The sequence below is a fragment of the Lactuca virosa genome, chromosome 5, assembly GCF_052849685.1.
Source record: "Lactuca virosa cultivar CGN04683 chromosome 5, Lactuca_virosa_CGN04683_v6, whole genome shotgun sequence".
In the NCBI taxonomy this organism is placed as follows: domain Eukaryota; kingdom Viridiplantae; phylum Streptophyta; class Magnoliopsida; order Asterales; family Asteraceae; genus Lactuca; species Lactuca virosa.
The window spans coordinates 308716337-308742591 of NC_136430.1; the positions used below are offsets into that span (position 1 = coordinate 308716337).

Genomic DNA, 26255 nt, shown 5'->3' on the forward strand with positions numbered 1-26255 from the left:
AATCTCCTCCCATTTCTAAACGAGAATATCCAACGGCTGCATATTGCTGTGAGGCCGCTGATGCTCGTTTTTGACTTTCATGCAAGTCAAGCACATCTCCACATACCAAGCTACATCCCGCTTCATGCATGGCCACCAATAATCAGGACATAGATCTCTATACATCTTCGTCGCCCCGGGATGAGTGGAGAACCTCGATTTGTGCGCCTCCTCCATCAGAGCCTGGCGCACACCGCCCTAATACGAAACCCATACCCTCCAACGGAGAGTCAATAACCCATAACTATCATAATCAAAGGAAGCCACCTGAACCACGATACACTCACTCTTCCGGTGTTCTTCTTTCGTAGCCTCGATCTAAGCCTCACGAATCCGCTCCAATAGCGGAGTAATCACGGTCATCCTCAAACAAATATCCCTAATCGAAGCCGCGACTGCATTGCAGATGAGAGCATCGGCCACCACATTGGCCTTCCCCGGATGGTAAAGAATTTCACAATCATAATCCCTCACCACATCTAACCACCGGCACTGATTCGGCTGATCCATCAGATACCTCAGGATCTTGTGATCCGTGTAAATAGTACAATGGAACTCATAGAGGTAATGTCGCCAAATATTGAGGACGAAAATCACAGCCCCCAGCTACAAATAATGCGTCGGATAGTTCGCCTCATGAGGCTTCAGCTGCCTCGAAGCGTAAGTGATCACGCGACCCCTCTGTATCAAAATTTTCCCCAAACCCGTGATGGAAGCATCACAATAAACCACGAAGTCCTCAACACCCTCTGACAGGGTCAAAATTGACGTATCACACAATCTCTGTCTCAAGGTCTCAAAAGTTGTCTGCTGCTCAGGCCCCTAGTGAAAAGTGACGGTCTTCTTCGTCAATTGGGTCAAAGGAACCACTATCATGGAGAAATCATGGATAAACCTCCGATAGTAACCTGCGAAACCAAGGAAACTACGATTCTCAAATGAAGACCTTGGAACTTCCCATCCTATCACGGCCTCAACCTTGGCCGAATCGACCAGAATACCGTTCTGGTTGACAAGGTGCCCCAAAAACTGCACCTCGCGCAACCAGAACTCACACTTGGAGAACTTCACAAAAAGTCTCTCCCTCCCCAGAGTATCCAGAACCCCCCCTCAGGTTCTCCTCATGCAGCTACTGGGTCTTGGAATAGACCGGGATATCATCAATGAATACAATCACAGACCGATCCAGCATCGGCCTGCATACGCGGTTCCTGAGGCCCATGAACGCGGCTGGAGCATTGGTGAGCCTGAAGGGCATCACCACGAACTTGTAATGACCATACCGAGTCCGGAAGGCTGTCTTCTACACATCCTCCTCTTCGACCCTCATTTGATGGTAACCCGAATGCAGATCAATCTTGGAAAACCAAGATGCACCCTGAAGCTGGTCAAACAAATCATCAATCCTCGGGAGTGGATAACGGTTTTTCACAGTTAGCTTATTCAACTCCCGATAATCAATACACATACGATGTGACCCATCGTTCTTTTTCACTAACAATATCAATGCTCCCCATGGAGAACTGCTCGGTCGAATGAACCCCTTGTCTAACAACTCATACAACTGTGTAGACAACTCCTGCATCTCTAGAGGAGCTAATGGATATGGTGCCTTGGCTATCGGAGCCGCACCATGAACTAGGTCAATCCTAAACTCCACCTGCTTCTCTGAAGGCACCCTAGACAAATCCTCCGGAAACACATCCGAGTACTCCCACACAATCGGAACATCATCCACAATCACCTTATGTTGATACATAAAGTGACCCTCTTAAACTTGACAATCCGTAACCACTCATCCTACCGCAATCAGTTCTTTCAACTGCAATCTCTTTTGCTACCGCAACCGCAATCTGAAGATGTCTACCGCAGCTACCCCATCCGCAATGAAGATTTCAGTTACATCATCTGACTTGTCTTATATGCATTATTTTATCCAGTGAACCTTGCATGGTCATGTTAAGTCAGAAGTTTATTACTTGTTTATTTCCAATGTATATTTTTGAGACTCTATAAATAGAGTCTTCATCTTCATGTAACTTACACTTTTGAACATCTCTGAATACACATCTCTACATCTCTTATCCTCTATCTCTTACCTTCCGATTATCAATCTATAAGATCTTTCTGAACTTTCACTCTAAATATTAAGATTGTTCTCTTATCTCATATAGTCTTCGAGACTCCTTTCACTTTAACTGATCTCATATACTAACTTGTGTTTGAAAACAAACCTTGTTAAGAATCAGTTTAGTGTTTACTTGATATATAACTTGTTGTCATTTATATTTCCTTTACTTTTCGCACTTTACATTTCCGCAACTAACAATCTAACCTTTTATTATTGTTGAGCTTTTATGATCCTTTGAGATTAACTTATTCCGCAAGCTTATCTTGTACTAACGTTTGTTCAAGTGTTTCTCAAAAGTTTTTCTCTCAACAATTGGTATCAGAGCCAAAGTGGTTGCTTTCTAAACAAAACTCTGATTTTGAAAAGCCTTCTATACAACTGAAACTCATATTTCTAAAAAAAAAACAAAAAAAAAACAAAGGAAATATGGCACAAGCTTTATCACTAAACGTTTCCAACAGTGTTGGAGGTTCGAACAGAGCTCCAATACTTGTAGCAAATGAATATCATCACTGGTCACAAAGGATGGAGAGGTATCTTAAAAGACTTGGAAGAGATGTATGGAGATCCGTGGAAGAGGGACCTCATGTCCCTATTCTTACTCCGGTTTAAGCTGACGGTGCTCAAGTTCGATTAGGTAGTGGTCAAGGAGCAATGAATCGACCAACCAAAGATGATCTAGACAAAATGGAAAATGATGCCGTTGCTTTCTACGAAATCTCCTGCGGTGTTGCTCCTGACAACTTCGACATTATCATCAACTACAAATTGGCGAAAGAAATCTGGGATGTGCTGAAGAATCTCTATCAAGGGTCAGAACATGCACAAGATAAGAAACTCACCACTGCCCTAAATGAGTTTAACAACTTCAAAGCTCTTCCCGGAGAAAGCCTTGATGATTCATTCAAACGTTTCAATCTCATCATCACTAAATTGTCAAATGCTGGTACAGTCCGAAGTAACCATGAAACAAACCTTCAATTTCTCAATGGTTTGGGAAGACATTGGTCTACTGCAAAGATGATTGTGCAAGGTGATAGAAAGATTCATACTTTGTCATTATTCAAGCTGTATGGAGAACTTCAGGCACAAGAATTAATAGTGTTAAAAGACTGTGCTGATCTCGGTGGTCCACTTTCCCTTATAGCTCAAGCCCTATAAACCAAAACCCCATAATACTCATATCCTATTGAACCATCCTACCCACTTTCATATGACAACACACCATAATCATATGAAGCAGATGTTGAATATGATGATGAAGAATAATTCTAAAATGCCATTGCCTTGGTTAGCCAACAATTCAACAGACTACCACCATCTTCATTTCAGAAGAATCAATAGTTTACTAAACCACCGTTCAACCGGAACTTCAATCCTCAAAACAACCACACAAGAAATCCCCACCATCCACCGCAACCACATAATGCTCACCACACAAAAGAAGTACCGCAGTCCAACAAACCATCAGACTCCGGTACCATAGCCTAAGAAAAGACTAAAGTCATCATTTGTCACAAGTGTAACAAGGAGAATCACTTTGCCAAATACTGTAAGGCAAACGTAGTTAAGGACAAGACATTCTACATTAGAATGGCCCAAGAAATGGAGGAAAAAAAGGGAAGGGCGTATGTTGCCCAAGTGAAGAGAGATCATCAAGTGTGGTCATCCGGAGATGAAGATGAAGAAGCTGACAACAAGATGAAAGGAAAAATATGCATGGTCGCAACTGCGGATGAAGACGAATCAAGAAAGCGGGAAAGAAACTACTGCTATATGGCCAAAAATGGCACCCTCAGCATCATCGAACAGGTAAAAATCATGATCCACTCTAATAATTTCAGCATGCATGATTGTGAACCATACTTAGAAAAGCTTAATGACACATATGCTGCCGTCCTTTCAGACTACAACAAAGCATTAGATGAAAAGAATATAGCAACCCAAGAGTTGTATCACTTGAGAGGAAGACTTGAGGATAAGAGACTTAAGGTTGCTATGCTAGAAAAGGATCTATTGTTAGAAAAAGATGCTAAATTGTTGTATGAAACTCAGTTAGATATTGCTTTAAATCGAAGGGACTTAGCCCAGAGAGAAAATGTACATTTGAATCAATTAATAGAAAAGATTTTTAATGAAACAGAAGCAATTGAAAAATAGTCAATAATGGATCCATAGATAACACCTACAATTGGGGATGGTCCAATGGGTTCTCTACCGCAGAGAACACCACTCCCTGGTTTAATGTTGAACGCCCATATGTCCCTCTGGATCGTGAATTTCATTACCCTGTCAATGACAAGACATTTCTCGAAGACATTAGATGTCACTTCGGTAGACTTCATGAATTGAGTAACAATTGTGTTATTGAGGAAATTCTTCCTGAAACCTCTAATCAATTACCCGTCCTTAACACAGATTGTCCCAGTACTCAGTCATCTTCGGATGTAGATGAAGAAATTGTTATGGAAGGACCATACTTATTAGTCATCTGTTCACTTCCCTTGACTTACTCCATAAAGTGTCCCAATGATAAACCACCCTTGACTTACTTTGCGGTAGTCCAGTCATCCTTTCCGCAGACCACCGTCAAAAGAAAAGTGACCATCCAACCCATTTTTCATGAATTACCAATCGAAAATTTCAAATATGGTTAACGTTCACAAAGTCCTGAATCTTCTAGTTCAGATGACTCAAGTCCTCGTTTTCTAAAACAATCAAAGGTTTCCAGGAAACCGCAGTTGAACATTTCTGACTGCGGTTCTCCAAAAACTCAAGCAAAATTGGCTTTCAAAGAGGAACTCAAGTCCCGAGGTAAAAAGCGGGATACTAACTTCAAAAATAAAACTTTCAAACAAGCCAAAAGTTCAAATCAAAATAATTTTGAAAAACCCACTGCTGCAAAAAATCTTTCAAAAAATAATGCAGTCAAGGAATCAGACAAAAGGGATTGTTCAGTAACAAAAACTTTCTCAAACACTCCTATAAAATCCCAAAAGAAAGTCAAGTCTTTTCAAAGGTATTCTTTTCAAAACTATTCCTTGGACGATCCAAAATGGAAAGGGATTTTACCAACTCCTGTGTCTTAAAAGTCACATAAATCTATCAAAAGGACTAAACCTAGGAGTAATTCACGTGCCCAAACTTTTTCAAATTCCAAAGGCACCTCAGTCAGAACCCTCCCACGGACCGGTCACAAGACTCTCACTACACCCTCCGGACCGTTGACCAAGTACGGTGTCTGGATGAATGAGAAAAATCTTTCCTTTGGATTTTATCATCTGAAAGAGTCACGTCTAGTCCAACCTCGTAACACTCCAAAAGTCTCAAAACACCCAGGACTAGGTCTAAAAAATGACATGAAACCTGTTACTACAAATCACGTTCATGCATCCAGTAAGAAAGCTCCACATGTGACTCCGGGCTCCAAACTTGTTTGGGTGCCCAAACTAACCGTTTAATTTTTTAGGAAATGTGCAAGGAGGAACAAGAAGAGGAGTGATTAATTGATAGTGCCTGCTCCTATCACATGACCGGAAGGTTAGAATACCTTCAGGCCTATCTGTAACGGTGGACACGTCACATTTGGCAACAATGAGAATGGAATCATCAGGGGTTACGGTGTGTTAACAACATGAAATTTCTCAATTCAAAAGGTTGCTTACGTAGAAGGCCTCAAGCATAATCTCATCAGTGTAGGCCAACTATGCAAAGCTGGTCATCAGGTTGAATTTGATAATGAATACTGCTACATCATGACAAGTGATAGAAGCATCTGCTTGATCAAATCCAAGTTCGAAGGGACAATGTATCCTTTGGATATTTCATTGATCATTGGCAAACCGCAGTTGTGCTTTCTGTCCAAAGCAGTATCCGAAGTTAGCTGGTTATGACACCGCAAGCTAGCTCATCTAAACTTCCGGTATATCAACAACCTGGTCACCGAAGAACTGGTCCGTGATCTCCCCATTCTAAAGTACAACAATGATGCACTTTGCCCAGCTTGTGAGTGTGGAAAGAAAACGAAGGGAAGCCATCCACTGGTTATTGATTCTTCAATTTCTAAACCATTAGAGCTGCTTCATATTGACCTTTGCGGTCCATCTACCATATTCAGTCTCCATCATAAAAATATATACTGGTTATAGTTGATGACTTCACTCGTTTCACATGGGTCTTCTTCTTAAGGCTCAAATCCGAAACACCGCAGACTCTGATAAACTTCATCAAAGAAATTGAGCTCCAAATCAAGTTACCAGTCTGAAGAATCAGAAGTGACAATTGAACCGAATTCACTAATCATCTCTTGAATAGTTTTTTGGTTTCCAAAGACATTAGTCACAACTTTGCAACTCCCTACACACCGCAACAAAATGGAGTAGTAGAGCGAATAAATCGCACTCTGGTCGAAGCAGCCAGGTCCATGTTAAACTTTGCAAACATTCCTTTATACTTCTGGGCCGAAGCAGTGGCAACTGCGTGCTTTGTTCAAAACCGAAGCATCATTTGCAAGCGTCTCAACAAAACTCCATATGAGGGCCTCAACAATCGCAAACCGAATGTCAGATTCTTCCACATATTTGGGTGCAGATGTTTTGTGATCAACAATAAGGATCATCTTAACAAATTTGCACCGAAATCAGATGAAGACATTTTTCTTGGCTACTCAACCAATAAGGTAGCCTGAGTTCTCATTAGACGTATGAGACTGATAGTCGAAAGCTTCGATGTCAAATTTGATGACTATTACGTCCGCAACAATGCTCCATTAAATGAAACTAAAGCTATCCTGGAAAGTGATATCCCAGCCTCTTCGGGTCCCTTAAGCATAGTTGAAATCAACTATGATGATCTCTTTGACCCCGTAGAGACGACTCATCTCTCTGAAATTCTTGTGTCTCTGGTAGCTCAACAACAACATGCTGAAGTATCTTGTCCAACCTTGTCCGAATAATTGTCGCACGATACTTCCACCTCGCCGGTTTAGGGGGAAAGTTCAACTCCGGTTCAAGTGACAACCATCGAGGTTCCAGTACTTGACGACACAGCTCTGGTATCTATCCGCAGAGTCACAACTCAATCAAATGTCTCTTCAGACTCTGACGATGAAGAGGTTGAGAACATAGACACTAGATGAGATCTAAGGGTTATCACTCAATCATCAACCTAGGGGGAACCATCATTGGTTCAGAGGGAACTCCCATCCTCAACTCCGGGGGAACCTCCATCAAATGCTGATCAAAATCCTACAGTCCAAGACAGTTCTGCGGGCTGCTCACAAGTCGAGGGGGAACTACCTTCTCCTACCGCATAGTCATCTAACGTTGAAGATATTCCCTCCACCGCAGCTGCTGATCATCAACAAACTCGTCTTCACATTTGGACGAAGGATCACCCACCGGGTTAAATCATTGGAAACCCATCCGTAGGTATACAAACTAGATCCTCTAGTGATTTAATAGACCACTGCCACTATGCAGCCTTCATGTCCTCATTCGAGCCTTGAACCATTAAAGAAGCACTCATGGAGCCCGACTGGATCACTGCAATGCAAGAGGAGTTAGCAGAGTTTGAAAGAAACAAAGTATGGAAACTAGTACTGAAGCCTAAAGGCCACACAATCGTTGGTACTAGATGGGTTTACAAAAACAAGCTTGATGAGTCCGGTGGGGTAGTTAGAAACAAAGCAAGGCTAGTAGCAAAGGGGTACAACCAACTTGAAGGCGTCGACTATGATGAAACTTATTCTCCCGTAGCCAGAATGGAAGCAATACGCATTTTCCTAGCGTATGCGACATACAAATACATCAAAGTGCATCAGATGTATGTCAAAAGTGCCTTTCTAAACGGAGAACTAAAGGAAGAAGTTTACTTGTAACAATCTCCAGGCTTCAAAAGTCAAGAATTTCCAAATCACTGCTTCAAGCTTGAAAAAACAGTCTACGGTCTGAAGCAAGCACCAAGGGTATGGTATGAGACTCTTTCTGAGTTTCTTGTCACAGATGGATACAAAAGAGGTGTGATTGATCCCACTTCGTTTAGAAGAGAAAATGGTAATTACTTAATGCTCATCCAAATATACGTGGATGATATTATCTTTGGATCCACAGATCAGGGTATGGTGAATGACTTTGCAAAACTCATGACTAGTAAATTCCAAATGAGCATGAATAGAGAGATTAATTTCTTTCTAGGACTTCAAGTCAAACAAGTCCCTCAAGGGATATTCAATCATGAAGAGAAATATACCTCTGAGCTGTTGAAGAGATTCTCAATGGACAATTGTTCCTCGGCCAAGGTCCCTATAGCCTTCGGATACAAGATTTCAACTGATCCGTCCGGAGAATCAGTTGACCACAAAACTTATCATGGAATGATTGGGTCATTGATGTAACTCAACACAAGCAGACCGGACATTGACTTTGCAACATGCTTATGTGCTAGGTACCAAGCTGATCCAAAAGTATCACACTTGACCGCAGTCAAGCAAATTCTCAGATACTTTAAGGGAAGTAAAGCGTTAGGCCTCTGGTACCCTGCAAAAAATGACTTCAGCCTCCAAGCCTTCACGGATGCGGATCATTCCGGATGCAAATTAGATCGAAAAAGTACCTCCGGTGGTTGTCAATTTCTAGGAGGAAGACTGGTTTGTTGCTCTTCAAGGAAATAAAATTGTGTCTCATTGTCTACCGTAGAGGCAGAATATGTGGCCGCAGCCAGCTGTTGTTCCCAAGTTCTGTGGATGAAAACTCAACTCATGGGTTACGGATACAGAATGCTGCATATACTGATTTTCTGTGATTCAGAGAGTGCTATAACGATTTCTTACAATCCTATTCACCACTCGAAGACGAAACACATTGAACTCCGGTATCACTTCATCAAAGATCACATTCTCAAAGGTAACATCGAACTAATTTTTGTTCCCACTCACGAAGAAATTGCTGATTTTTTTACCAAGGCACGTGATGCTATAAAGTTGAATAATTTTCTGGAAATGCTAGGAATGATGAATCCATACCCGCAATTCTTTTTGAATTGATAGGTATCGCATACCACTTCTGGTCTCCGCTGTGGTCCTAGAATAATATACTTATCATATATCTTTTCAGTATACCTTGTATACCGCAACCATATATAATACTTATATTCTTTGGGTCTTTAATTTCTGTTATTTCTAATCTTTTATCAAGTGTTCCTTTCAGCTTCCACTACCGTAATCACACTACTCTCCACCGCAGTCATCAGAATCCATCCGCAATTACAATAAATGATCCCGTAATCACTTCATAAATTCCCTGATAACTTTGTGTGCTATTTAATGATCTTCATTAAATAAAAATTCCTCATAAAAACATTCATTTTGTAGCATACAACGTTTCAGTTTCTTTCAAAATCACATTTCCGTGTCAGACCTATTTTAGGTTAAATGAGAAATAAATTGTTTTTTCCATAAAAGAAATCTTTTAAGAAATCTCTTTTCTTAGTCTGTCACATCTCATAGCCTCCAAACTGTCTAATCCGTTTCAACTTCTCCCTTTTTACAACAGATAAACCCCACTCACCACACATTTCTCAAACGTGTGATCATGGGTCTGACAATCATTAAATGCCCCGATTTTCTAGTAAAACTTCCCTTTTTGATTTAATTTTACATGTGGCTGATAATGGTTAAAACCCAAGGCTTTTTACCATTAACAGTTGTAAATAAGTTAATTCGAATAAAATTTGAAATCTGGAGGTATAAAAACCCCTTTTCCTCCCAAGCATGCTTTACACGTTCTGAATCCCTAATCGACGATCTTCATCTTATTCCCTCTTGCTCAAACAGTTTTCTTGCAAGTTCTTAAAACTTTTCCTGCAACAATGGTGAAATCAAGCATCTCCAAGAAACAGTCAAAGGCCTCTGGGTCTGCTCAACCCACCGGCTATGAATCCACAATCAAAGATCAATCCCCTTCAATTGCCTCGAGCAATTACAGAGCCATATTTTCCGATCATCCTTCCTACAATGATATTATCAGGCTAATGATCCAGTTTCTCTCAAAACACCCACTGTTTGGACCATTCAGCGCCTTCACTGAAGTTGTTCCATTATCAACTCTATTCAAATGTGCATTCACCGCTTTCCGACCATCTCACAACCTTCAAGAAGTTCATCTCAATCTGGTGGATGATTCTCTTGCTGTTCTAACCAAAGCCAAGTTCTTGGAAGCCATCAACCTAAGGGTCATGTCTACTACAAAGTTCTTCTCTCCAAGCACTAACGATGTGATCTCAACCCTGTATCAGATGGGTTATCAGAAGAAGTTAAGAGGAATCAGAGAATTCAAATATAACATATAAAACAAGTATGGATATTTTGGGAGATCATTTATTTATATTATATCATTGTACTTTTATTTATATTTTCTTATTAGAACATTATACTTTGTGAAATTACTTTGTATATGAATCATATTGTTTCAATTGGGTGGATTTTTGAAAGCACAATACTATTATAGGAAAAAAGGAAAGTAGGATGCTATAATAAACAAATCAACTAAAGTATATTGTTTTTTCTTGCATATAACAACTGGAATCATTAAATTTTCAAAAAGATACCCTATGAATCTCTTAATTCTCAAAAGTGTATACCAAATTATTATATTTCAAGGTTTATAAAAAAAATACTTTATTCACATTATTTGTATCTATCTGATTATGAATCCTGGCTAACTCCCTCTAAGCTGACTGAAGAGAAAATTTTTGCCATTCAACAAACTAACAAGCCTCATAAGGAACTGGTACATATCTTTTTTTATTTATTTCTTCTACTTTATTAGTAAAGAAATAAATAATTTTTTTTTGTAAAGTGTTGGATCTTTGAAGCTTATCCTGAATCTATCAAAATAACATACATTGAATACGTTTTATAGTGTCTCATATGTTTATTTATAATGTCCATAATCCTGTAAGAATGTGTACCTGTAATGTTGGTGCATGATGGAAGGCTTACCAACCAAGACATTTTGGGTTGTCTTTGATTCAAGTATTTATTTTTATGTATCCAATCATGTAAACACTATTGTAGATGTATCCAATCATATTTGTTTTGTTTTGTATGTATTTACATTTACGAGTGAAAAACTGAATAAAAATGACAAAGGAAAAATGGTAACTAACTGAAATTTTGTTATGTTATGTATTGCTGTCTTATAGTTTTTGGTCATTTTGTAATACTTAGAAATGAGCTGCCTATTAATATGTTCCTGGCTGTGGGCAAAGACTTGGACCTTTGTTTATTTGGTTACGAAAAGGTTGGAATTTTAGTCATTTTTCAGTATAGTTTGTTGTATAATGTATGTTGCCCCTTCCCCTATGGAGTTGAGAACAACTTAAAAGTTTAGTCTTACTTTTCTTATTCGCCCGAAGGCCCTCATGTTTTTGATGATTTTAGAGGGATTACGCATGTTAATCCATTACACTGAAGTAGATGATAAAAATGTGTGTCTGAATATGATAATTTCTACTTCTCTGTAATCCATACTACATGTGTATTACAATATAACGCAACTGCTTTCCTAAACTATAGTAAAAAATTTGATATCCTTCCATCCCATGTGGAGCATGGGCATCCTCCTAGTTGGTTATTAAAGCTACTCTTAATCTATAGATTATCAACCAACCTCCTCCCTTAGTTTTTAACTTTTTGTTATGTCCTGTTATTAATCTCAAAATCTCACATGGTTGGCATGAGATCGTTATTCCATATGTTTGGAGACAAGACCTTTTAATTTCATTCATACACATATTTTATTCATATAAGGGTAGAGGGAGTCTATACCTTCCACTCCCTCCCACGCCACATGATATATAGGCGTTACATCATTTTTTCTATCTCCTTTCACTTTCAACTATCCCGAGCTCAATATATAATTAGAACCCTCCCAACCCACAACTTTTGGTACATTTTGTATGCTTCTAGACTTCTAGTACAACTTGAAAGGGGAGAAAAGATACATGGAGTAATAAGTTAACCAAGCCGTTCAACCCATAAAATCTGTGGTATCGATCAGGGCGGAACGTTTTGGTACAACGACAATACCTAACACGTCGTACTCCATACCCATCTTTGCTAGTAAAACCCTATGTGGCCACATATGTTAGAAGATTAATATTGAACCTTATTAATATGTGAGTTAGATTGGTTTGTTAGATTATTGTATCCAATATATTAAATATCTTTAGCATTAATGTTATGAAAGTCTATAACATCGAATGACTTCTAGCACGTGAACTTATGAATATATTGAGAAATGTATATCAAGTTTGATTGTATATATGATTAACGTTTTTTGTTTCATTATCTAATGGAACAGAAAGTTAATTGAATTATATTTGTAAAGGGTTTATAGTGTATTAGGAGTGAGCATAATAACCAATAAACCGAACCAAAACCAAATTAACCGATATAACCGAATCATTATAAAAACCGTTGGTTCGGTTTCTAATTTTTGTTAACCGATAACTAACGGTTCGGTTATGGTTTTATAGGTTAACCGAACCATTATTAACCAAACCGCCAACTTTATATTTTAATATATAAGAATTATATATTATACATAAAATAATATAGTCAAACTTATCTAAGATCCATTAAAATATTGAAAATATAATCCATTAATCCTCACTTATCAGGAGACAAATGAGCAATCAAACCATCAAAGGCTGATCACGGAGACACACACAATCTTCCAATCATGCATTGAATTAGATTATTGATTAATGTTGTAATTCCTAATCGGCTAATTCTACAATTTATAAACATTATTCACAAGTAGTTTAATCTTTACACTCATAATCGTAATCGAAGGTTTCTCACACCGTTAATCCTAATCAAAGATTGTTTTGACTTTATAGTCCTATTCAAATGATTTTTTGACTTTATAATCAAGACTTATAGGTAAGTTAAGTTTTTGGTTCTTCTTGACTCTGTGATATATTAAGAATGTATTTTTTTGGCTTTTTTTAATTCCTGTTTTTGACTTAATCACATTGAATGTATATGAGCGATTGTCTTTTTTTTTATCCAATAACACATAATATAAATGTTTGACTCTTTTATTTTATAGTTTTTGATTTAATCGTATTGAACGTAACGTGTATGAATGTTTGGCTTTATTTTAATATTAATATCAATTATCAATATATGAGATTATTAATGTCAATTTTTTTTAATGTTTTATATTTTTATTGAATGTTTTTGATTTTGAATGTGACTATGTGTTATCTCACTCTAAATATTAAAGGTACACATTTTATTCTATTAGTATAAGCTATGTTACAAACATTGGCGTCGAGGACTTTTTGGTATTCTATTTTCATTTTTTATGCCAATATACTTCCATCATTTATATTATTTTCAACATTATGGTTAACCAATAATAACCATTAACCAAAACCGTTAACCGATAAAAACCATTAACCATAACCAATATTACCCATACCCAATGGTTACCAAAATGCATTAACCAATCATAATGGTTATGGTTCGGTTTTAACCAATAACCGAACCAAACCGCCCCATACACACCCCTATAGTGTATTTTTGTCATTTAACATAAAAAATTCATGTGTAAAGTACGTGTAAACATAGAAATATTGTCTTTCTCTAGCCAATAGTTTTGATCCTACTTGAATTAAATTTTAATGCTACTTCAACTAATTAAATAAGTGAAAGTTTAATTCAACGCGATAGCCGTTTTTCCAAAATAAAAAAAAAATGTACATGGTTATAAGTTTCTACATTTAAAATTTTTGGAAAAGACTTGCCACAGTAATTACATTTTCGTTATGTTCATGTAACTTTGTTTTATTATACATTTGACCTTGTTAAATTTGTTAACATATTATCATTATCACCTGCTATAGCAGGTGAAACAGGTGATAATGATAATATGTTAACACATTTAACAAGTTAAATTTTCAAATGTGCATAAAAAAAGTTGTTTAAATGTGAACATTTTTTTTTATAAATTTCTTAAGACTTTTTATAATTTGTTACAACATTTTTATGATATTTTTTTCCAATAGGTTTTTGTAATATAATGCTTTAAACTTTGCTTATATATATTTTTTTAAATTTTTTATACTTTATATAGTTTTAATACAAGTGCTTTTAAACCAAATATTTTATAAATGTTTTAAAATTTTCTTACAAGTTTTTAACTTTTTTTTTATTTTTTATTTTTTTATTTTTTTTACATTTTCATACAATATTTTTTATAACTTTCATAGAATTATTTCTAAATTTTCAATTGCAACATTTTTAAAGTGTTTCATAGATTTTGTATGACAATTTAATACTTTTTTATAACATTTTAAAATACTTTCATTAAATACTAGTTTGATAAGTTGTATTAATAAAAATAAAAGTTTATAAACTTCTAATTAAAAAGTATTAAAAAGTTGTAATAATATTAAGACATTTACATTATATAGACTGTCTTTTATTTTTTATTTGCTACGTAATATTTTCTTTTTATTTTCTTAAAAAACCCTCCATATTTATTGTTACATATTTAATTTATTTAATTTTATTGTTAGATACTATTTACTTTAAAAATATTGTATATGCTTAAGAACAAAAGAAAAAAATTATAAGAGGCTAAATAAAATATTTTACAAAACAAAAACATATTTATTAATTAAAAAGTAAAGTTTAGAATTGATCAATATTTAAGACATTTTGGATACTTTAAAAATAACGTTTGAAAAAAATAATACAACCAAATATGAAAAATAAAATCGCTATTAAAAGTGGGAAAAATAACTTATGAATGTATTAACTTTTCATTTTGTTCATGTTTATACAACATTTTTTTATACATTTGTCATTTAATCTATTAAATGTGTTCAAATATTATCATTGTCATCTGCTATAGCCGGTGACAATGATAATATGTGAACACATATTACAAGTTAAATGGTCAAACGTATATAAAAAAGGTTGTAATAAAACGATAAAGATAATTACGTGAAAAGTCATTTTCTCTTAAATAAATAACTTAATATTCTCATAGTTATGAGGTGGTTCTTAAACATTTTTTATTATCTTAAAAAAAGTCATTCTCTCATAAATAAATAACTTAATATTCTCATAGTGGTTCTTAAACATTTTTTATCATCAAAGTACTAATTTGATAATTTGATAAATAAATAAATAAAATCTATAGGAATTCAAAACGAATTATCCAAATGAAATGAAATGAAATCAAATCTTTAATTTATGTCATTTCAATCAAGACCAAATTAAAAACCATTTTGACAGAAAAATACCAAACAAACTGTCCATAATTATTGTTAAATCGAATCCGCTATCTATTAATTCCTCTTTACATTAATGGTAAATCACTAAATTGTGTAGTTTCCTAATCCATTCTTATATAAATTAAACTCATATATTGCCTCGGTTTCTTACGTATTCCTGATTCACTGATCAATAGTTTAACTATTTTTGTGTTTCATTCACAGATCATGGGGCGTGCGAAGCTAAAAATGGAGCTTATTACGAAAGAGAAGACGCGAAATACAACGTACCACAAAAGAAAACAAGGAATTATTAAGAAAGCTAACGAATTCACCATCCTTTGCGATGTTAACACTGTTATCATCATTTACCCTCCCAACTCCGACAAGCCGGAGATATGGCCGGACAACCCTGATCAAATCAAGAAAGCCATTGCCTCTTACAAAGCCAAAAAGGATGATAACGGGAAGAGAACTTACAACCTCAATGACTTCTTTGAGGATCGAAAGAAAAGGATCGAAGATGAGCTTCTCAAGGCCCGAAAAAGAAACATGGAAGCCAAGTACGCGACCTGGTTTGATGAGCTCGATGGTTTATCCGAAGTGCAATTGAGACAATTCGCTATGGAGTTGGAAAACAAGGAGAATTTAGTCCGACGTCTTGAATTCCAGAAAAGAAGCATGCAGATGACGATGACTTTACCGTTGCAGCCATTGTCGTCAAGGTTCGAGCTTGAAAACAAGCAGCCGATTTTTCACTATACTGGTTCGCATCCGAGTCTTGATCATGTTCAGATGATGAGCCACCACCTTATGAACCATCATGATCAGCTTGGGTGGACTACGTTCAATGATCCAACAACAGCTTCGTTCATTCCATTGAAGCGTGAACTGGGTGCGTATGGTTATCCGGTGTTTGAAGGTGGTGTGGTTTATGATAACTTGAATCCATGGCAGTTTCAGCCGGCGCCAGTGGTTCAGTGCGGCATGATCACGCCGGAACTTGCAACGCAAGAACTTGCTTCACAGGTGAATATTAATGGTGAGTATGATGGTTCCGGGGATTTTGTGATGGTTGATCATCATGGAAGGTTTCTGGGTTAACTATTTTTTTATTTAATTAATTCTTAAGACTGTTAGATATTAACTAATTGTGAGGATAATTGGTTTTCTATTGTCTATTCGTTTTCATGCATGTTTAGCTTATCGACTTCTTATTCTTAATTAGTCTCCAATGTAATATTTTTTGGGATTTAACCAAAAATCCGAAATTATACGTAGTATAAAAGATGCAATCGTTGGTTCTAATTAAAGAATCTTAGCTTTAATAAAAGGTGCATGCATTGATTTAATATTGCAAGATTTACTGTAACACCATTTTTTTGAACGGCATTTATTTTAAAAAAAAAAGAACGAAGCTAGCAAGAAGCTAACAAAAAACTAGCAAAAAGCTAGCAAAACAAACCTAAACAACAATTACAAGTTCTTCGGGTATTGGAGCCAAACGTTCCGATCTCGAGACGTCATATGGTTTTTAAAACAATACCAATTATAAGCATGTAATCTAATCATATCGAGAAGAGTGTCTTTTCGATATTTTTTTGTTCGGAAAACCATAGAGTTTCTAAAATTCTATAAGACCCACAACACCGTCATTGCAAGAGATATCACAACATCCTTCTTAGTCGCATTCAAATGCAACCCCTCTACCCAAGCATACATGTCTTCCAAAGAATTCCACTCTGGAATCACCAAATCCATCCACGCTGCAATACCATTCTACACCTGAATCGCAAGCTTACGTCTAAAAAAAAAGATGAGAAACAGATTCCAAAGCATCATCACACACCATACATCTAGTGGACTGGACGCAATATCAATTCCTCTAAGTTCCAAGTTCAACCTTGTGGGTAGTCTATCGAGAGCAATTCTCCAAACATGCACATTAATTTTAATAGGAACAAAACGATTCCATTTAAAAGCCAAAGAAGCCAAAGGGAGTATGTTATTATCCAAATACCTTCTAAGAGAACCAACAGTAAACATACCAGAATTTTCCATCTCCCAACTCCATGTATCCTTTTCAAACGACCAAGAAACATGAACCAAATCCGCCATCATCCCTTGTAATTGCTCTGCTTTCACTCCCCTTCGAATTACTCTTCTCCATTGAAAATTTGAATCACTACCGTCCCAAAAATCTCTAACAATCACTACAAGAAATACTGGTATTAGCGGCGACAACCGTCGCCGCAAAAGAGTAGGTTTGTCGCCGCTAAAAGTATTAGCGGCGACACGTCGCCGCAAATACGTCGCCGATAATGCTTCGTCGCTAATGCCCTTCTTGTCGCCGCTAATACTTACCTGTCGCTGCTAAAAACGCGTCGCTGCTAATACTTATATGTCGCTGCTAAAAACGCGTCGTTGCTAATACTTATATGTCGCTGCTAAAAGCGTCGCTGCAAAAGACTCTTTTCATTTTTTTTTGTTACAATTTTATGAAATATAAATCTACAATTTTATAAAATTAGTTATATTTAACCCATACACAACCAAAAACAATATAATAATGATAAAATATTAATCCACAATAAAAAATATTAGTCTATACAACCTAATTAAAGTATTATTCTAAACAAACATTTCATAAAATCCTAAAATTCCTACTCCTCGCCATCACTCTTATCATTTCGTTCATTATTTGGTGGTGGCAATGAACGCAACCACTCTTCTAATGCCGCAGAACATGCCGGGTCCTTCAGTATCGTTTGCAGCATTTCCATCTACAAAGAAATCAAAATATATTACCAATATATCATAATAGTATTATACTTTTCAAAAACTACCAACATATCATTATAGCATCATAGCATTATACTTTTCAACTTAAACAAACAATTACCTGTGATTGTGGTGGTTCTTGTGTCATCGGTTGTTCTTGATCGTACATAGACACAACGGTAGGGGGTTTACGCCCAATGCCTCTAATATGTCCGCGTCGAACACCCAATATTTTTTCAAAACATTTTCTTGTATCACTTGGCGTTAGACCGCTTGCTGAAGAAGAAGCTTGGGTTTGTTGATTGATCTCCTGAAGTAAAGCATTCTGTATTTTCAAAAAATGATAAACATCAAAAAAATAGATTACTAAATACCCTTGACGATATAAACACTTATATGAAAATACAAATTAACCACTTACGTATTGTTGCTCGACTGCAGGACTATAAAACACCCCTTGGCGATTGGATTAGCCTTACGGAATGCTTCGATTCGAGTGATATCCTATTTAACAAAAAAAAAAGATTAATTATACTTTAAATAAACATTTAAATATATCATAACTTACTTCTTTGAAGCATGCATTACTGTACGAGCTCGACCCCCTTCTGTTTACAACTAGTTGTTTTGCACGGACTTCTTTGTTTGACGCCGAACAACTTAAAAATTCGGGTGATTGAAAATGTTCGACTGCCTTCGCCCAATTTTCTGGTGACATACCATTTGGGGGGGGGGGGTTGTTTAGTGCCATTGGGATATCTGCAGGCCCCCCGATATCCTTAAAATAAGAATGGGCTTTACTTTTTCGGCCTCTGTAAACTTTTGCAAGACTCGAATCAATGCTCCGCAACAATTATGCACGCTCCGGATCCAAGTTAACCTTATCCAAATCAAACTTATTCTACAAATACAAAAAAGTTAGTTAATTAAATAACAATCACAACGAAACTTAAAATATTATTCAAGTTACCGTTAGATGCACAACTGTCGCATTCCTTAACGCGGGGGAAACATTGTCCCAACCAGATACGTTTAAAGGGACGTTGTTCCATAAATACCTCCCAATTTCATGTGTGAACCAATTGGCAGGCTTCCCGACAGGGGAATATGTGATCTCCCTGTCAAAATTCAAATCCACAGTCTTTCCCTTGTTTGCTCTTATCCACTTTCCTAGCTCTATATTCTTTGACAAGCCCCTTCTTTTCTTTGGAAGCTCGACTGAAAAAATACAATTAAAAATATTAGTCACGATAACTTATAATAAATTAATTAAAATAGCTAATAAATATATCATAATAAAACTTACCATCCTGTTCATTTTGCCCGCGACCAAAGCCTCCTGGAGATGGTGGATCCCCAGCTCCATCACCTCCGTGACCAAGGCCCATAATATCAGCCATCATAACAAAGAATATCGCCCACGTAAACCTCATTTGTAGCCTGTAAAATTAAAAGATGTACAATATAGAAATACAATATGAATAAAAGTTAGTTACAAAACAATTTATGATTATGAATAACTATATTTCTCATAACTATATTTAATATCTAAATTAATAATAGAAAATTTAATTTAATAGTTTTACAAAACAATTTATGATTATGAATAATTTTAATAATAGAAAATTTAATTTAATAGTTTTACAAAACAATTTAGATATTAAACAATTTATATTTAATATCTAAAATACTCTTTGTAATATACACACTTTGTTTTTCACACATTACATACATAAATACACACACTATACATACAAATACATATAAACATTTTCCTACACATATTCATTATAGCATCATACTTATTTTTCTATTATAGCAACCTAATTCCAAATAATAACCATACAAATAACACACAAAAACATACAAATAACACACAAACACAATTCCGGCGACAATTCATTCCAAATTCCAAATAATAACCATACAAATAACATACAAAAACATACAAATCAAATATATAATTTCAAAAGTCATGAAAAGGAACCTGTGCTAGTGTAATTTAGCGATTTTCCGGTAAGAAATCCAGTTTTCCGGCAACAGTTCCGGCAACAGATTCGGTAGAAGTAGATTTTCAGACAAGGGTTCAAAAAACATTAAATTAAACACTTAAAATCAGTAAAGAAAACTCCAAAACAGAAGTTGAATAGAAAATAGGGAAGAAATCGGACCTTAAATCGAACTTTTGTCGCCGGAAATGAGTGTGGTCGCCGGTAATAATGGAGCTCCACTGGTGGCCGGCGGTAATGGCTGCCGGAGACGAGTCCTGTGGCGCAAACGAGGTCGTCGTCGGAGGTTCAGTCGTCGGTAATCGTTGAAGGAGTGAAAGGAAGCAGAACGAACAGAAAAGTGACGCAGTGAGGGGGTTATCTGCGACGAGTATTAGCGGCGACGCTAGGGTTTTAGCGGCGACAATAGGTTATTAGCGGCGACACCCCTTGAGGGAAAACACAGCGCCCTTTTTCCTCATTTCCCACTGTTGGATGAAAAGCAGATCGAACGGACATGGTTGATTTGACGCGGATCGACACTGTAGCATCATTAGCGGCGACACCAATTATTAGCGGCGACATGTAACGCATCAATTACATGTCGCCGCTAATAGCCGGTGTCGCCGCTAAAGGGGTCACCGCTAATACCGATATTTCTTGTAGTGAATCTCGTTTTTGTTCAATGCTAAAGCATAAAGTCTATCATATTTATCCTTGAAAGTTGTTGTGTCTCGCCATTTGTCCCACCGAGTATCAAACCCATCTCCAACCTTTCTACGCATAACCGACTCATCCACCTCACTCGCAATATGCATCTTAGTGATCAAAGTGAGGATATTATTCCAAACTCCACCACCACCCTTCACCACATCAACCCCTTGCATCCCAAATTGAATCCCATGGCAAACCCGAATCACCTTGCTCCAAATGAAATTCATGTTATTACAATATCTCCACTTCCACTTATACAATAAAGCTTTAAGGGACATCAAACTACTCACACCTAACACTTCTTTTCCCTTGGAACTAAGAATAAAATCTCACTTCACCCGACTCATCTTTCTTTCATTCGGTTTAGCTCCCCAAAATTTTTTTGGCTCTCAACACCAAAATTGATTTAAGAAAAACACAAACTTGTATGCATTTTGGGTTTGTAGGCTAAAGAGATTTATTTTTATTTCTTATATACTAGTTTTGAGACTCATATACTATACAGATTGATTAAAAAAATTAAATATAAAGATCTAAACATTAAACATTTACTTACAAAAAATTTAATAAGCGTTACAATTGAAAAAGTCTTAGATTAATTATGACCCAAAGGTTTGTGTAGTAAGATGCAAAAAATAACAAGGTAGTTTTATTTGGTCCGTAACTATATAAAAACATCATTTAGTTCCATGACTACTCAATTTAAAAAATTCATTCATAAGTAATTTATGAGTTATTTATCAAGAAATTTTAATTTTTAAATCCGTTAGGTAATTTTCTATTTGATCAAAAGTTGTTAATAGTAAAACAAAAAAGCAATGTGTTAAATTTTGCTAATTGGTTGGTTAAAGATGTCTTATAAGTCGACGTATTTTCTGTTTAATCATATTAGATTTACCACTTGCACACCATTAACTTTTTCTTTGTAAATTATAAAGAAAATAAGTCTTACTTTTATGTTGTAAAATTATTTAAAGAAGAAGGTGAAAACTGATTAAGAGAAAGGAAATAACAGAGTCAACGACTTAAATGACGAACTATAAACATAAATCATTTTAAGGCCCGGATTTCCAAAATGGCATTTTGTTAATTGTTGTCTAATATATTGATCAAAATAACTCTATAAGGGTCGGGTTTTTTTTTTTTTTTTTTTTTTTTTTTTTTTTTTTTTAATACTCGTTGTATTAATATAGGCAGTGGATATTCTTATTTATTTATTTATTTAATTTTTTTTTATGTATTTTAACTTTTATGTGATTCTTATGATTGTGTGACATGTATGTGTTGGGATGCAAAGGTGATAATTTGAAAACTTGGAATATTTCTTTTCTATATTCATGTTATGTCATTTGAATGGGTGTGCATAGATATATAGTCATCGTGAGTTGAGAGTTGAACAATGTACATAGCTAGGATCATATTTTTATTATTTTTCTCTTCTCAATAAACGAGTCTCATATTTGTCAACAAAACTCATCTTGTTGATTTGTAATTATTCTTATTCTGCATTATGCAAATTTGGATTTTGCAATCCTACAATTTGTATTAAAGCTATCGTGCTCATCTGATTTGACTATCTTATTCACAGTCACTAGATTTGAGTTTTTTTTAGTGGATTTCTCATATTTTGTTGGTATTGTTCTTACGAAGAACCATTGAGAAAACATTGCCCTTTCACTGTTTATCTTGAAGATTTATCTGCTCATGCTTAAATCTGCTAGAATATGTTGTTGCTCGTTAATCCGATATCATTTACCTACTCCGTTTTAATTGATTTAATAATTGGTGGTTATTAGAATATTTTTTGCCTATATTATTCATTTATCAAATTTATTTAGGAAAGAGAAACGGTTCATTCATTTCATAAATTTGTTCAATTTATTTTGGCTAAAAAAATATCTATCTCTTTTTGTTATCGTCGTGAATCTGAAATTCATTTCATCGATCAATCCTCCTTAGCTCATTAATCATCAATCGATTTTAGTTTTTGGATGAATTTGTTCTTAATCATCGATTTTAGAGTTCATTCTTGGCAAAATGTAGAAAACACATTAATTTATCTACCAACATTCAGAAAAACTCTTACATTTTATTTATATTTAACCCAAATATCTGATTTTTTTTTATAGAAATTACTGGTTGTTTTGTGACATGTCATTTATCCTTTTCGTTTTTAGGTTAATATGGAAATAAAAATGTAACGCCCTGTTCCGAATCATTTCCTATTTCGGGGTAGTGACCAAAGATCGAGAATTATCAGGCTTAGGAACTTTGAGGAAATGAGATCTGGACCTATTTGGATGTGGGTGATGTAAATTTAGACGATCTGGAGGTTCAGTTTGTGTTTTGGAGCCAAGGGGTATTTTGGTAAAGTGTCAGCTCGGACTTTTATGAAAATTGGATTTTTTTTCGGGAAATTTTAAGGTGATTATGAGTTGATAAAAGCGTAGAGCTTCTCGTTACCTTTTCATGAATATAACGTCAGAATCGGATTTATAATGAAGAAGTTATGGCCTTCAGAAGAATTTAGGGTTTAAGAAAAACCCTAGTACGCGGGGCGTACATGGGGAGTACGCAGGGCGTACTAGCGCGAGGACCATTACACGAGGCGTACACTGGAGTACATTGAACGTAGTCATCAAATTGGTCGTGGACCCGAAACCTCGTACGCTAGGCGTACGAGGATTACGCTTAGCGTACTCGGTGGATAAGAAAACCCTATTTTGGGGTGTTGTACCTTATTTAAGGTCCTTAAGTTCCTAGGGTTGGCCTCTTTACCAGTCTCTAAGCCTCCAAAACCCTAGAAATCGACCCTTAGCCTCCTTTGTATTGTTTTTGAGCTCTTAAGAAGGATTTGGTGGTTGTTTTGCTCTTTGTGAAGGAAGTAAAGAAGTTTGAAGGTGCTTTGCTTGGTGAGAAGGTTATAGATCTAGAATCACCACCCTTGTTGCAAGCTTATTGAGGTATCAAGTTCAAACCTTGTCTTCTCCATGATTAGATCTCTTCATATCTTAGTTTTTATGCTTTTGGTCCCTTTTTGGGTTGGTTCGAGGAGTTAGGACGTTTTAAGGACTTATTCTTTTAGATATGAGCTTATTATGGACTCCTTTAGCATAAATGTGCAAGCTTTATGGGATTTTTGGTCACATGCATGCATTAAGTCACCTATTAACCACTTTTGAGCTTTAAGAGCTTCATTTAGCCATGCATGAACGTAAAGTTAGCAACTTTACGTGATAATCTAGCTCAAGGACGTCACATCTATGTTTTGGAGCAATGTCTTAAGGGATTAAGGGCTAAATCTGGAAGATGGCTAAATGGGAGGAGTACGGTGGGCGTACAAGCCAGTACGCACAACGTACAAGCTCTAAAGCATGTACGCTTAGTGTACAACTGAGTACGTCCTGCATACTCAGTCAGTGGGATGCAAACGTTTTGGTCTTCGGTTTGGGCCATTATTTTGGGCTTTGATGCTTAGGGCTTTGTGAGCCATCTGAATACAATTGTTTTGGACTATGAATGTTGTTGGGACTTGGGGTACGACCTATGTAAGAGTTTGGGCCCTATTTGGAAAACTGGAGTACTGGACCATGTATGGGCCTTGAGTGTTTATTTGGATTTTGTGCCTTTGGATTGTTGGTTTGGGCCAAGGTTTGGGTCATGTTGAGTAAAGGGTAAAAAGGTCTTTTCCCTAGTTTGGGCCCTTAGTGTGGACCAGATCCGATTATTGACGGGTGATTATTTTGGTGATTTGTAGTGTGGGGATTTTAGCGGGGCAGCAGCCAGAGATTCTTTCTATGAGATTCGGCTGTGCGAGGTGAGTGTTCCTTACTGTACTTTTTGGTCGAAGGCACCAAGGCCAGTCCCTTTGGATTGTTATCCTGGTTTATCGCATGATTGTATGCTGTAGATATCTATTAGATTTGTATCCTGGTATATAGGATGATGCTATGCTTAGTGATCTGTTAGATATGTATGACTTTCTATATATGCTAGCTAGGGTTTGATATGATATATGTTGATATGTGATGGTGTGTTGGGTTGAGGCGGTCCTATCTGTGTGCTGAAGGCCGAGAGACGTAGGGCGTCCTAGATAGACTGCATGCCTGAGGGGCGTACCAGTCAGGCCGAAGGCCCGGAGGAAGTTCCAGATAGGTTGAAGGCCCGGTGCGGCGTACCAGTCATGTTGAAGGTTCAGTGAGCGTACCATATAGACTGTAGGCCAGTGGGGCATTCCAGTCAGACTGAAGGCTCTGTATGCATGTTGTTTGCTGTTGTTATTATGATTATGTGTTGTGTTGGTACTTTGGGGGTAAACTCACTAAGCGATGGCTTACAGTTTTGGGTTATGTTTCAGGTACTACAGAGGATCGCAGGAAGGCGAAGGCGTGACCGTACACATCCTCATGTTTTGGACTTATGATCTTGGGAAAACTCTGATATTGAACATGTTGAAAGCTATGTTGTAAACAATTTATGATTTTTGGTCGGTTTTAAAAGTTTAATTTTTTCATGATTTTTATGGATGTTACAAGTTGGTATCAATGCCTTGGTTTGAGTGAATTGGAGGAACACTCGTGTGAATCCAGTCTCAAACTAAGGAAAAAGATTTTTTTTTAAAACAATTTTCCAATGGTTTTCAAAATAATAAAAGAGGATGTGATGTGTACGATCAGCCGGAGCCAGTAATAGGCTAGTAACATGCTAAGGATCTTCAGGAACTGTATGATATAATTGTATGATATATGATACCTTATCTCTTATAGAATACTTGATTGTTGTATGACTCTTTCGTGTGTGAACTGACTATTGAGTGAATACGCTAAGTCACATGCTTCATGGGTTAAACAATCTTAGGGTAAGGGATTTGGACCTGTTGTGCAGCTCTTGTCTAAGTCCAATCGTTGTAGGATTGAATCTTTTAGTCTAAGATTGTTTAAGTTGTGCAGCATGTGATTGTATTCATGTGATAGTTATCTGGCACCAATGGAGGGTCGTGTGGAAGTTAATGGTAGGGTGAGTTATGTGGGGTCAGCCGACCAGTTGCATTATGTTTAGTCTTCCTCTAGGAAGTGAGGATAGAGTGTATGATTATGCTAGTGTGCGAGTATTAGTAGGGTTGTTGTGATGATCCTCTGAGACAAATATGGGTAGGTGTGGAAGGTAGTATGAGCCCGTACTACTGAAAGCACAGGACCCGTATGTGTAGCAAGGAAGTCACAACCCTAGGGATTTGTTGCGAGTTGGATGCCCTGGTATGATATGGGTTTCATCTGATATCTCCCTGGTTTATGTTCAGTATGGTAACGACG

At 36.4% G+C, this 26255-nt stretch overlaps 1 protein-coding gene and 1 pseudogene across 1 annotated transcript; both read left to right on the top strand.

Annotated features, from left to right (window-relative positions):
• Window positions 1-7694: 7694 nt before the first annotated feature.
• Window positions 7695-8048, top strand: LOC145113055 (putative mitochondrial protein AtMg00820 pseudogene; annotated as a pseudogene).
• Window positions 8049-15688: 7640 nt separating this feature from the next.
• Window positions 15689-16564, top strand: LOC145113056 (agamous-like MADS-box protein AGL11). The gene has a single exon (XM_079049160.1). The coding sequence runs from the start codon at window positions 15689-15691 to the stop codon at window positions 16562-16564; it is 876 nt and encodes a 291-aa protein (XP_078905286.1).
• Window positions 16565-26255: the final 9691 nt, after the last annotated feature.